This window comes from Glandiceps talaboti, chromosome 2 (genome assembly GCF_964340395.1).
Source record: "Glandiceps talaboti chromosome 2, keGlaTala1.1, whole genome shotgun sequence".
NCBI classification, from domain to species: Eukaryota; Metazoa; Hemichordata; class Enteropneusta; family Spengelidae; genus Glandiceps; species Glandiceps talaboti.
In genome coordinates, this window is record NC_135550.1 from 26,221,205 (window position 1) to 26,234,871 (window position 13,667).

The 13,667-nt window shown below is 35.6% G+C and overlaps 1 protein-coding gene across 1 annotated transcript; it reads left to right on the forward strand.

Annotated features, from left to right (window-relative positions):
* Positions 1 to 1,023: 1,023 nt before the first annotated feature.
* Positions 1,024 to 9,377, forward strand: LOC144453395 (dipeptidase 1-like). The gene is made up of 10 exons (XM_078144678.1): positions 1,024 to 1,420; positions 3,089 to 3,230; positions 3,931 to 4,063; positions 5,112 to 5,262; positions 5,703 to 5,757; positions 6,486 to 6,662; positions 7,118 to 7,205; positions 7,335 to 7,407; positions 8,278 to 8,413; positions 9,060 to 9,377. Exons 1-10 carry the CDS (start codon positions 1,158 to 1,160, stop codon positions 9,159 to 9,161), a joined length of 1,320 nt encoding a protein of 439 aa, XP_078000804.1. The 5' UTR covers positions 1,024 to 1,157; the 3' UTR covers positions 9,162 to 9,377.
* The last annotated feature ends 4,290 nt before the right edge of the window (positions 9,378 to 13,667 follow it).

Sequence of the window (13,667 nt, forward strand, 5' to 3'; positions counted from 1 at the left end):
ATTATGTAATTACTGTGTAAGTCATCTCAATTTAACCATGGAAGTATAACCCATGGGTTTTATGTCCATGGTGTAACTGACACATTGTACATAGTACCACAAACAAAGAAAATATACAACGACCACCTGTTGATATCAAGTTGTGAAAAGGGCTTTGTTTAGATGCAAGTTTCCCCAATGATATCATTAGAGGACATTGTCATTCCCCCAGTGATATAGTTCGAGGACACCATAGTTTCCCAAATGATATTGTTAGAGAACACTCAATTGATGCGTTCTCAACTTGTCACATCGAAATTAGGTGAATTCATCAGCATTTTCTGTGTCGTATCAACACATGTCAGTGTTTAGATCGCATAAAGCGTGAGACTTATGATCTCCTCATTTCTTGTTGTTGTATGGTCTGCTTCTAATTTTGCATTCTGCACAGTTCTCCCCTGAGACATGTGTGTGTGCGTGCGCGCGCGCGCGCGTGTGTTTGTTTATATATACTAGTATTTTAATTTATATTTAATCTGTGTTATTACTATTCACTTGATAGCTGCTTTCAATATGAATTTTCGATGTTATATATATATATTATATATATTATAATGCTTTCAGTAAAATCTAGAGGGGGTACAAGGTGGTAAATGAATGTGACCTCTTGAGCCTAATCATGTACATGTATATAAAGTTAATAACAGAGTTCACCACTCTTGTTCTCCGGGGAGCTACTACCCATGATGTATTTGGAAACATATGACAATTCATCTCTTGGTAAATTCCGCCTTACGTAATTATATACGGGTTGTTTAGAAAATGAATTTGTAATAAATAGTGTTAAATATGGCCTATATTGATATTTAAAAGAACGTGTGTTGATTATTATATAACTTCTAAAACTGCTATTGTCGAAGCATTGTGTCTAGGGCTGTCTTGGCGGGAATGTGTATACGACGTTGTTGAAACTGCAATTGATATGGAAATCTGCATTCAAATGAACCATGAAAAGGTCACTACAAGTACTGTCATCCATGTTCGAAAATTTACAGCAAGCATGTTACGTCTAAAGTGCCTGGTTGACACTCCAACCTGTTAACAATATACAACACAAACTACTATCATTGACTTAGTTCACGCCGTTGTTCAATTTGTAGACGATCGTCAGTTACAACATGGCCAAAGCAAGCGATAGTACCACAGACATTCACACTGACGAAGAAGTTATCGTGAAGGACGTTGACATTACGACGGCTCCAGTCATGAAAATATCCGCTCTAAGCGACAGGAAATCTTTAATGTTGGGGATAGGTTTCCTGTCTGCGATGGTGTTAGCAATCATCGCATCAACAGCGGTAGCAGCACGGGAGAAGTGGAGGAGAGATGATCCAATCGTAAGAACTCAAGCATTGATGACTAGCACACCGTTAATAGATGGGTAGGGCTTCCATTCTTTGATATTGTTTACACTTCACATCTGTGATTTTTTTAAAAGTTTACACGATTCGTGCACACACATTACTATTTTTACAGGACTCGTCATATATCCCAGTTATCCATGTTATTATTTATTCAACTGTGTGAAATAACACACAATCTCCTATAGCCCCCTACCTAATACTAATCTTCCTCACAATCCTCTAACGTAATGCCCGTTATGATATAAACTACAAACTACCTGCAACCTACAGTTTGTTTTTAGCATTCAAGTTACCTAGACTTGCCAACATGTTGAATAATATACCGAACTCCTGTCAAAAGACTTTGTATCAGAGCGTTTCGTGTGTTAACGATAGGATTGACTTGGGTGAAACAAAGCCCCTCCACCTCCACCCTAAGTGGAGGGTCTATGGATGAAAGCAGATATTTTAATACAGTTGTTGTCCCTGTATTACAACCTTTTAATACCTGCTTTGAATATGAATACTTGGAAAGTCACTGTTACAAAAGATTAACATATGAATTACGTACAATTGTCAATTCCATTAGGAATCCCATGAAAACATTATCTCGACAGTTTTACATGCCTGTTTTAACGCGTACATAAAGCGATGGCAGGATTGGTGTAATTCTGTATGATTTTAGAATACTAACTTCCTCAGGTGTTCGTAATCTCGTTAGTCCCCTGACACTTCTCTGTGGTCATTGACACCTTATACATCAGCTGGGAAATTACATGTAGTTACCTACTCTGGATTAAAACGTACATCTGCATGTATAGACTACGAGCTTCATCTTGTGTCGACATTATTCCCATAGCATATATAGCAATCGAGACTGTTAATATCTTGACATATATGTATTATAATTTATAGAATGTTACACTAGCACATTTATTTCTGTTACTTGTCCAGTGACCAGAAATGGGCGGATGCATAAGAATGTATTTTTCTGATGGATAAGTGACTGATAAGTATTGATTGATTGATTGATTGATTGATCGATTGATTGATTGATTGATTGATTGATTGATTGATTGATTGATTGATTGATTGATTGATTGATTGATTGATTGATTGATTGATTGATTGATTGATTGATTGATTGATTGATTGATCAATTGACAGATAAATAGACAGACTGACTGACTGACTGACTGACTGATTGACTGACTGCAAACATGATATATATATATATATATATATATATGTATATATATATATATATATATATATATATATATATATATATATATTACATACTGATATATTTTTTAATTTATTCCCACTGAAATTATGTGTGTATATATGTATGTATGTATGTATGTATGTATGTATGTATGTATGTATGTATGTATGTATGTATGTATGTATGTATGTACGTATGTACGTATGTACGTATGTATGTATGTATGTATGTATGTATGTATGTACGTATGTACGTATGTATGTATGTATGTATGTATGTATGTATGTATGTGTGTGTGTGTGTGTGTGTGTGTGTGTGTGTGTGTGCGTATGAATGCAACCCAATATGGAAAACCTTCAAAGCGGTAATACAAAATTACTTTACGATCCATTTTATTCATCTCTAACTATAACAATACCAATGTAACAATACTACAGTGTGTGAGTACCTGTGTATCCTCCATTTATACCACTATTAGGTACAACGAGTTGGCATCACAGTTACGGACAAAATATGGTTCTCAAATAGAAGGCCTTGACTTGGAACAAGATCTGAGTTTCGCTTGGGATAACTCCCATACCGACATACCAAGGATGAGGGAAGGTCGCGTTGGAGCTCAGGTACTTTGAACAAATTGTAGTAGACTTTTAGTCGACTTGCTTATTAAAGCTATATCTTGTTTTTGACTATCTTAGATGTTGTGGTTTGTCAACATATACGTAATAATGAATGTTCAATGTTAACTGGTAATGGGTTGGGTGAACGTACAAGCCATCCTATACTCCTTTCGGTTTCGCTTTTACCCAACTTAGCACATATACTATCAACACTAAAATGAATGATTTGACTACGACTTATGATATTTGTAGTTGCGAAAGATCTACTTATTTGCTTATATTGACTTTCTTTTCTTTTATGATTGCCGTTTACGTTGACTATCTCCAAGTGGGGTTTTATTTTTTTTTATTTTTGATGCCTGGACTCTGTACTAAATTTTGACTCCATTTATGTGACGTTTACCATGTGTCATGTGTCATGTGACTTACACCATCTTTTCAATGTGAATTTGACTTTGTCTGTATGATAAACGTAGCCTGTTTTCGACTGTATTTATTCATTTGCCAACGGGTACCTTTTGGAGATGAACGTTTCAGATATTATGTGTGTCCACATTCCCAAATATGGGTAGTTTAGATTATTTAAACCTGGTTGCAGGACGCATCACAAGTCATGTGAAAATGTTCCGACAGTGTTGACCATTTTGAATCCGCTATTTTATGAATCTATCCATTGATCAGTAAGATATAATTCATATTCCAGTTTTGGTCGGCATACGTCAGCTGTGACGCACAGTACAAAGATGGGACAAGGCAGGTATTGGAGCAGATTGATATTATCAAGAGAATGGTGAACAAATTCCCACAGACGTTTAAATTTGTCACTTCTTCAAAAGGTAAACTTTTGAAAAAAAGAACCGTGTCAACATAAATATTAAATATAGACATGCATACAATTAAAAGAAAATATATCATCCCTTCTCATACTCGAACCCCTCCTTTACTGTCTTCAATATCGGAGAATACAAACCGTTATACACGGCAATGATTATAAATCTTGGGCGGCAGTGCCATCTGAATTCATTCATTTCCGAATGAGTATATGCTGCTCTATTGTTCTTTTTCAAAGGAGAGCTATTTTGATGGAATAAATACTGGTAGTAACACCTCGGCTAGCTGTTCCGTGGTCAACGGACACTGCATTGTTTAGAATGCCATCTAAAATCATACTTTTTTACTTCTGATTTACGAGGATCACCACTTCTGGGAGTAAATGCATGTTCATAAACTTTGCATTCCGGAGTTATTTCATTTCACATCGCATATAATTGGGCAAGAAACGCCAATTGAATCTTGCTTCATATTCAGTGTTCTTTTACTGTCTTAGCAGCGCTCCAGTGTTGAATCATGGGAGTCAACAGACATACGTATGTATCAAATAAACAATAATTATTAATGATTCCTAAGTGCTTATTACCTTCAGATAAATAGTCATGAATATTCATTGTTCATCTAACACATGCATGTCTGCTTACTCCCATGCGGCAATGCTGGACCACTGCTACGACAATGAATGTGTTGTAACCAGTTTCAATCTGGTATTTCTTGGTAATCGTGCAACATGTATATCATTTGAAATCATGAAATTAATCTCAAGAATCAAAGTTTATGAAAATGCCTTTATCTCGAGTCGTGGAGTGGTTTTTCTCTTTCATTCCATAGAGGTCTTGTTTATTTAGTCTCCAAAGGTTATGTTTCTGACAGTAGAATACTTGACAGATTTACAGCCGACATACACTCACTTTGGTTACTGCATTTTGATTGACAATTCCCACATTTTCAAAGAAAATGCTTCAGTTCTGTTCTTTGTAGATGCGAGTATAAATTGTTTAGATTACCAGCTGTCCACAAAGACTTCAATTGTTTGTTTGCTTTTTTTTGCAGGAATAACTGATGCCTTTAATCAGGATAAAATTGCAAGTCTGATTGGTGTTGTAGGTGGTCATAGTATTGATAGTAGTCTGGCCAGTTTACGTATACTTTATAGCTTGGGAGTACGTTATCTAACTCTTACTGGTGACTGTAATACTCCATGGTAAGTATAAACTTTAACTGTAATACCCAATGGTGAGTGAATATTTCTAACAATTTATCTGTAATAACCTATGGTGAGTGAATATACCTAACTATCATACGCTATAGCTGATACCTAATTACTCTATGGTAAGTAAATATAGCCAACACTTTAACTGTAATTACTCTATGGTAAGTAAATATTTGTAATGTTAAGTAAAACAACCGAAATACCATGGTATATTATTTTCCAGTTTTCAGTTTGGTTTGTAAATTTTCCAATATTTACCAGTTTAAAACCCTCTCTCTACCAGAGGGGTATTTGTTTGAACATGTTGAGCAAACCAGATTTAAGCAATATACTTTTCAGCGTGCTGACCTGACTTTAGAATGATTTGTGTGCCTTTCCTTGCTATGCCATTTAGATCTCGTACTATTAAGTATCCTCTTTCATGTTTGCAGGGCTGACTCACATAGTGGGACACCCAAGAACGACGGTTTGTCAACGTTTGGAAAGGTAGGCAAATGTTTTAATGGGTCGCTCAAGTTTACCTAAACTCACTTGACAACTTGCAAAATTAAAGAACATTTTTCTGAAGCATTGCAGCGGATATAAGCGTAGTTAAGCTTGCTCATTGTCAATATCAAGGCTTGTTTAGTTAGTAAGCTTTACACCAAATGTCAGACACCAATCCATTTGCATGTTCTGTTCAATCTAGTTCAAAGTAAGCTCAGTAGGTTAGTAGGTTGGTATGTCATCATTTGAGACTTTACATAACATACATTTTTGCATTGTCATGGTTACGTTCATGTAATCGGACGAGTTTTTACTCTTACGAACAGGTGGTTTGCACTATTTATATTACACTTCTTTAGGATGTTAGGATATGTTGATCTCCTAACAAGGGCCACTTTGAACATTGCATGTACAGACTGAGATATCTGCCGACTTTCTAGATGTTATCGATAATATTGTACACACTTTTTAATTCGATACACATACACATAATAAGACACCATGTTACAAATTATAACATCGATTTTAAATATTGTGACGTCATATTAAATAATATCTCAAAATATCTCAAAATACGGGCTTGATATTGTTACACTCGATGTACATTTACTGTAACAGTGAACGATGTAGGGAATGAGTGAAGCGGAGTCACAGATTCAGCCAGTAAACAGCCTTAATATCTTAAAACAGTATTCAATAACACGATCGTGATTTCCTGCTTCTTTCAGACAGTAATACGAGAGATGAACCGTCTTGGCATGATGATTGATCTATCTGACGCTAACGAACTCACGATGGACGATGTTTTAGACATCACAGAGGCTCCAGTCATCTTCAGTCACTCCGCTGTATATGCAAAATGTGCGAATACGAGAAACATACCTGACCGTATACTCGACAGATTGGTATGAAACGATACATTATTTTTGCAAAGGAATACCTACATGATTCGCTAAATTTTATACCTATCGGTTTTCCACAAAGTGATTTGTAATGTAGACGTTTAAAATGTGCAAATTTACGTTTGATCTTGTAGTAGTGATCTGCAACGTTCTCTTGTCATCACTAAAATTTCTTGAAGTCGTTTTATCAGATATACAACAATTAACACATTTCCAAATTTGAGAACCACTTACATACATCGATAGCGTAAATATTGATTTTTCACGCTGAGAGTCTTCCTTCTACTCGTAAAGTTTTCTTTAAATGATGACGCATACATTAGTTAAAACATGCAACCAAACCACGGGAGAGTTTGAGGTAATAAAGAAATGTATGCAACAATGATCAGACATTGAGTGTGGTCTGTGCATGATGTATATATAAAGAAATCAGTATATGTATGCATGTCTATTTGCAGACAGGAAACCAGGGTATAATAATGATCAATTTTGATAGTGAACTGATTGGTTGTGGAGCTAACGATGCATCTCTAATGAAAGTAGCCGGTAAGTTGATCTTTTCTGTGTATACACATTATAACTTTTTCATTTCCTAACTTTATCGTTTAAAAGCTAACAATTTCACAATATGCCTGTCGATATTTCTACTATAGTAATGATTTCTATCCAACATAGATCACATAGACTACGTAAGGAAAAGGATCGGTGCCCGACACGTTGGGATAGGTGCTGGGTACAGTGGAATCAGGTAAGCAACAACATATCATTGCTTAGTATTGTCTCGCGGCAATGCAAATGTTGCCACTGCTGTGTTGCCATGGGAAACAATAATGCCGCGTCACGAAGTGGTGAGCACCGTGAGGGAATGTAGGCCCACTGTATACGACTTCATATTTTACCACTTGAAACGAGATTTCTATTTAACAAATACATTCTGATTTTTAAATGTCTACATAACCTGGCTCCAATGTACCTCTCTGACCAAATTGTTGTATTTTTACTCAGTCTTTTAGTTTTGAAAGCTCCAAACTTTGGAACATTTTGCCTTCTCCCCTTATCAGTATTACGAATTTAACGTGTTTCAAAAAATTCTTTAAATTCATACTTATTTGGATCTCTTTAACCTTTCCATTGTCTGTGATTATACATTTTTATCTCTTTTACGCTTCATACTTTTTATTTATTTGTTTTGTTTTTCAATGTTTATGTGTGTTACCTTGTTTTTGTTTTGTTGTTGTATTGTGTACATTTGCTTTAGGGCCCCTGGGAAGATTAGGCTGGACCTAACAGGGTCACCCTTTTCTTTTTGAAATAAAAATCGTCATTATTATTATTATTATTATTATTATTATTATTATTATTATTATTATTATTATTATTATTATTATTATCATTATTATTATTATTATTATTATTATTATTATTATTATTATTATACTCATGGCAGAATTCACACACATTGGTATTACATCACTGTGTGTGTGTGTGTGTGTGTGTCTTTCTGTCTGTTTGTTTGTCTGTCTGTCTGTCTGTCTGTCATGGCATCACTCTTGAAATCGCTCTTAGTTACATGTCGTTTGTACACTAAGATTTGTATTACCTTTTTTTATCTCCAAAGATCACCATCAGGGCTTCAAGATACTTCAACATATCCAGATTTAATAACTGAACTAATACGGAGAGGGTGGACTGATCGAGAGGTAGAAGATTTGCTTGGCAAAAATCTATTACAGGTGTTTGAATGGGTTGAAAATGTACGTTTATACCTTCTGTCGTTTTATATTGCCATCTGTACAAAGGCAGAACACCGTACTGTGATTGTATTTGGAGAAATCACTCAAAATGTAGTAAATATTTTTCCCCTGCTTCATGGACCCTTTCTATAAGAGTGATCGTATACAGTTGATACATTCATGAAAACTAAATTGGAACTGTAAATATGTTTTATTGTAGCAATCTACGGCGACTACAACCAATATAATGAATTGAAATATTATATGATATATGATGTGATATATGATATGGTATGATGTGATATGATGTGATGTGATGTGATGTGATGTGATGTGATGTGATGTAGCGATTTCTCATGTTGCGAGTTTCCGTCTGTGATATTTACCACCGGTTCACGATTACGAAAAAAAAACATTTATACTTGAGATTTCATTTTTTTAGTAGTTTCTAATTTATGAAGCTGAATAATCTTAATGAATTTTAGTTTCATAATAAAATGACAGAACAAAATAAAGGTTTGGATTGTTTTTAACAAAATTGTGTGTTAATACATACATGTATTATGTTCAGCATTGTCTTTTTGAGACGTTTAGATTTTGTGAAGACACACGTATTTAATGTGATAAATCTTAATCAGACTATTTTTGTGTCGTTGTTATCCCTCAGGTCAGAGACCTAAAGTTGAAAAATGGCGTAACTGCATACGAAGAGGATATACAAGATTTACCAAGTTCAAGCTGTCGTTCAATTTGGAGGGGACCTCCATGAAACTAATCTATGTCGACTCTTTGTGTATTTATTTCAAACATGAATTCATTGGTCTTCATTTAATCGTTAAAGTTTGAACCCAAACAGTATTTAACATCAAGATCAGGGATTATCAACTGAAAGGTGGCATTGTATTTAGGGTACTTTTTGTGATTTTAAGAAAATTCTAGGGAGCAAATGTCGTTTTGTCATTCCAATATCATTGTGGATTTATTGTTGTAATACCAATATATATATATATATATATATATATATATATATATATATATATATATATATATAATATCATAAAACAGAAGCTTTAACCATTGATATGCAATAAGCCGACAATAGCGGGAATTAAAGCTTTGGAATCCATTACTGATGACTATGTTTGAATCACATCATGATTACCATGAAATTCCATCAGTAACTTGACAATGGGATTTTGATAGATTGTATTTATAACTTACTGCCATACTCCGATCCATAAGGTGACATTTGGTTTTTCCCATTTTTCTTATCTCAATAAAATTCGACTATTTTGATGATTGTGCGAGTTGCTTACTGTCGATGGCATGTGGGAGTTGCATATATGAAAATTGAACACCAGTTTAACTCTGTTCGATGTCGCAACAGGTTGAGAGAGAGAGAGAGAGAGAGAGAGAGAGAGAGAGAGAGAGTGAAAGACAGAAAGAGAGGGGAGAGGAAGAAGAGAAGACAGAAAGCGTAACATGTATGTCAAATTAATGTTATTCAAAACGTCGTTTTCTGTTTCTGACAAACTAGAATTCAAGAGTTGGAGAATCCCTAATTAATTAACGTTTGCATGATTTTAAAACTATTCTCGACGGGGGAAAAGTTTGAATATTACGTTAACGAGTCATCAAAGGCATTTTTAAATATCAGAATTTCAAAAGTATTTAACAACCACAAACCATCTTCTCCTTCAGACCACAGGGAGGTTACAAATAAATAAATAATAAACGAAAAAAAAGGAACAAGCAGACAGACAGACAGACAGACAGACAGACAGACAGACAGACAGACAGACAAAAAATATGCATGGTAAATGAAATTCAACCGTAAACTATGATGGATTACCAATACACATGTATACTATTGAAATAATATACCATGTTTCTATGTATAGATAGTATATGTTTTGTTTGTCTGTTGATTGATTGATTGATTGATTGATTGATTGATTGATTGATTGATTGATTGATTGATTGATTGATTGATTGATTGATTGATTGATTGATTGATTGAGTTATTTATTTATTTATTTGTAACATGATTTCTGAGCTCCCTGTGGTAGACCTACAGCTATGTGCACAGCCTTGTTCTACGTATGCGAGTTTCACGAATGAAATTATGATACCCGGCCCAAAATGAACCACTGGTTTCAATGCCTATACCACACGACCGGTCGTACGACCAAATTTTGGTCGTGGATAATACTTAATAGTAGCATATACTAATACGGGGCTACAGTAAGAAATACCCGGATGTTCGAATGATCTTGGACATAGGTCGTCTTCTTTACTCATGTTACTTATCAGGAGTTACCATGAGTATGAATCTAAGACCAGACTAAAAATCAGATTCACATTGGAAGAACATATGATTATGAATCAAATCTCCTAATTATGAGGCTGGAACTGGGGCTCAATATATTAGAAGAGTCTGTCTCATAAGTATCTTCAATCTTCAGTATGTGAACATGAATCTGAATCTGAGACAAGATTTATACTCTATCTTGATAAGAACATCAGTCCTAAATTTCAGTAATATTTTTTGACCGGTCGTATGGTCGTGGCATGTATTTTTTCCAATGAATTTTCTCCACGACCGGTCGTATGGTCGTGGCATGTATTTTTTCACCATCTTTTCTCCACGACCGGTCGTATGGTCGTGGCATGTATTTTTTCACCATCTTTTCTCCACGACCGGTCGTATGGTCGTGGCATGTATTTTTTCCAATGACTTTTCTCCACGACCGGTCGTATGGTCGTGGCATCCATTTTGGGCCAAGCGACGTAATATTGGCCCTAATTTTACATAAGTCATAAGTATGATTGAAGTTTAGGATGATCGAGAATAGCTGACAAGTGTATACGGACTTTGATCGATACTTGTACACCTTTGCCAACACCTTTGCCACCTCTTACTATAAGAAACGTAATTCATTTGTTTTAGTTCGCAAGAGGAAATGGGAACATGAACGATTTGTCCTATTGCAACGCTTACTATTTCATGCACCATTTACATCGTCATTGGTATGCAAACTAAACTAGCAAAATTCATTCAAAGTTTAAAGCGTTTTATTAACTCTGCAAAACATTCTTTCAACGGGAAATTGTATTTACCAGTCTTCGTGCTTTCGTCTTCACGCTGTTTCTGTGGTTTCATTCGCCCGTTTCCGCATATCGACACTCAGTTACTTAAAACAGGCACTGCACAATGACCTTGACTGCTTTCACGTGTTTCAAATATCACGTGAAAAAATGTACAAATCTCTCCAAAAAAACTAAAACCATTGCTGAATAATTAATTTTGACGATCGGTCTTTTTGTTTTCACCTCAATAAATGGACACAGGCTGTCGTCGAGATCTGAGTTGACCTCAAATGCGTGACATCGCACCGGTAATTTCCGGATTGTCGTTCGTGTAAGTTTCACGATATGTCGGGCCCACCCCCAACATGACATGCAGCACGGCCTAGCTTTGAACCTTTTTGACAACTCCTTTTCCACATAAATTCTGTTAAAATCAATTAGGGTGACGACCATACAAGAGTCACATGACATGTCGTACACACAGTGTTGTTTATCTCTCTGCTGTTCGATGTGTCCCAAGAGCGAACCCGTGTCGACTTTGGATTCAAAAAAATGTTACGTATAAATCCGAGAAATTTTAGGTACATGTTCATGTAAGTAATTTTAGTAATGTAACAAGTAGAAAGTCCGAGCCCGGGCCGATTCCAGTTCGTCGAATACTACACGATCATTTCTGGTCGTGACAACTACCGCCAAAGGAAGTCTCTATCAATTTGAGAAATTCGGCAAAAAGACTTCTTTTTAGGTGTTGATGAATCCATAATAAAATAAGGTTTTTATAGCAATCACATGGTTGTTTTTGTCACTCATTTATTGCTGAACATTCCATTCAGGCGATGCCATCTTGTGCTGGATAATACTTCACGTACTCCAGTTGTGTTCCAAACCGAAGGTGTCGGCCTACAAAGCATGTGCTACAGACTTGTCTTTGGTGTTGATAGTTATTGACCAAATTCAAGTTGTAACTTCAAACGCACACAGTCAATCTCAGAGGTACCAGAATCTCAGGACACGTATTCAGGGGATAAACTCACAAGCACACAGAATATTACTTTTGGTGAAGTAGGTGTATGCTTAAACCGACAATACGAGAGCTTTGGATTCGTTTTCCTTCACTTACGGCAGTTCAAACTAGATAGAAACAATAGTTCCCCGTAGTATTCCTACTACGACGCAGATCAGACACCGTAAATCCAGACGTGTTGCTCTCCTCGCTGCCCCACAAGATCTCTCCGTGTAAAGTAGCTTATTAGCATACACCCAACATTCACATTTTATTCAAATCTAAAATCTTCATTCCGTAATACAAATATGGTTAGTAAATAACATGTTTACAGTAAACTTCAATTCTTTTCCTTATATAGGAAGTGTTTATGAACTACAGTTAATTTAATTCAGAGATAATCTATTTTGAAAATACTCTTTTCTACTAAGGCTGAATTCATTAAAAGTTGTGATTTATCACTTGTAGTGACACTTGCAAACGTTCACTTAATTACAAGTAATAACATGGTCTAGCTCGTATTACTATCTCATTAATCAATTAGACCTCACACGGTCGGGTAACCTAGATACAATTACTGTGTTTATAATACAGTTATATACTTTGTAACACATGTAACTTGCAAAATTTAACCTGGAGGTCAAGATTCAAGTTCGCAGCTGTGGGTAATGGACATTGAACCGATCAAGTTCAAGTTCGATTCGGTTTTAAGTCGGTTTTTCCTGTCCTAACTACGACAAGTTAAACCTGTTCCGAACCGATTTACTTTGACCCGAATCGACCCCCCCCCCCCCCAGGTAGTTTCGAACCGATTTAAGGGATTCGATTCGAATCGAAACAGGTTCAGAATTTAGGTGCCGAAAGGGGTGTTCTCAATAGCGGGGTTACATGTATTCTGATTAAATCTCATATCAACGAGTTCTGTGTTAAACGTGATGTCGAAAGTTTTTTCCGTCGTTTATGTCTTATCAGGAACACCTTATTTTTAGTTCGTATAAAGGGATCTTACCTGATTTATATATAAACACTTTATTGATGATAATGTTGGTGCAGCTTCACTCAAACTTGCGGAATATGTAACTTCAATCCTGCTATTCAGTATACTTACATGTATGATATTCTGAACTATCAATTTCCTTGTCATCTTTCTTAGGATTGATGGTCATGATATAGCTACATCTG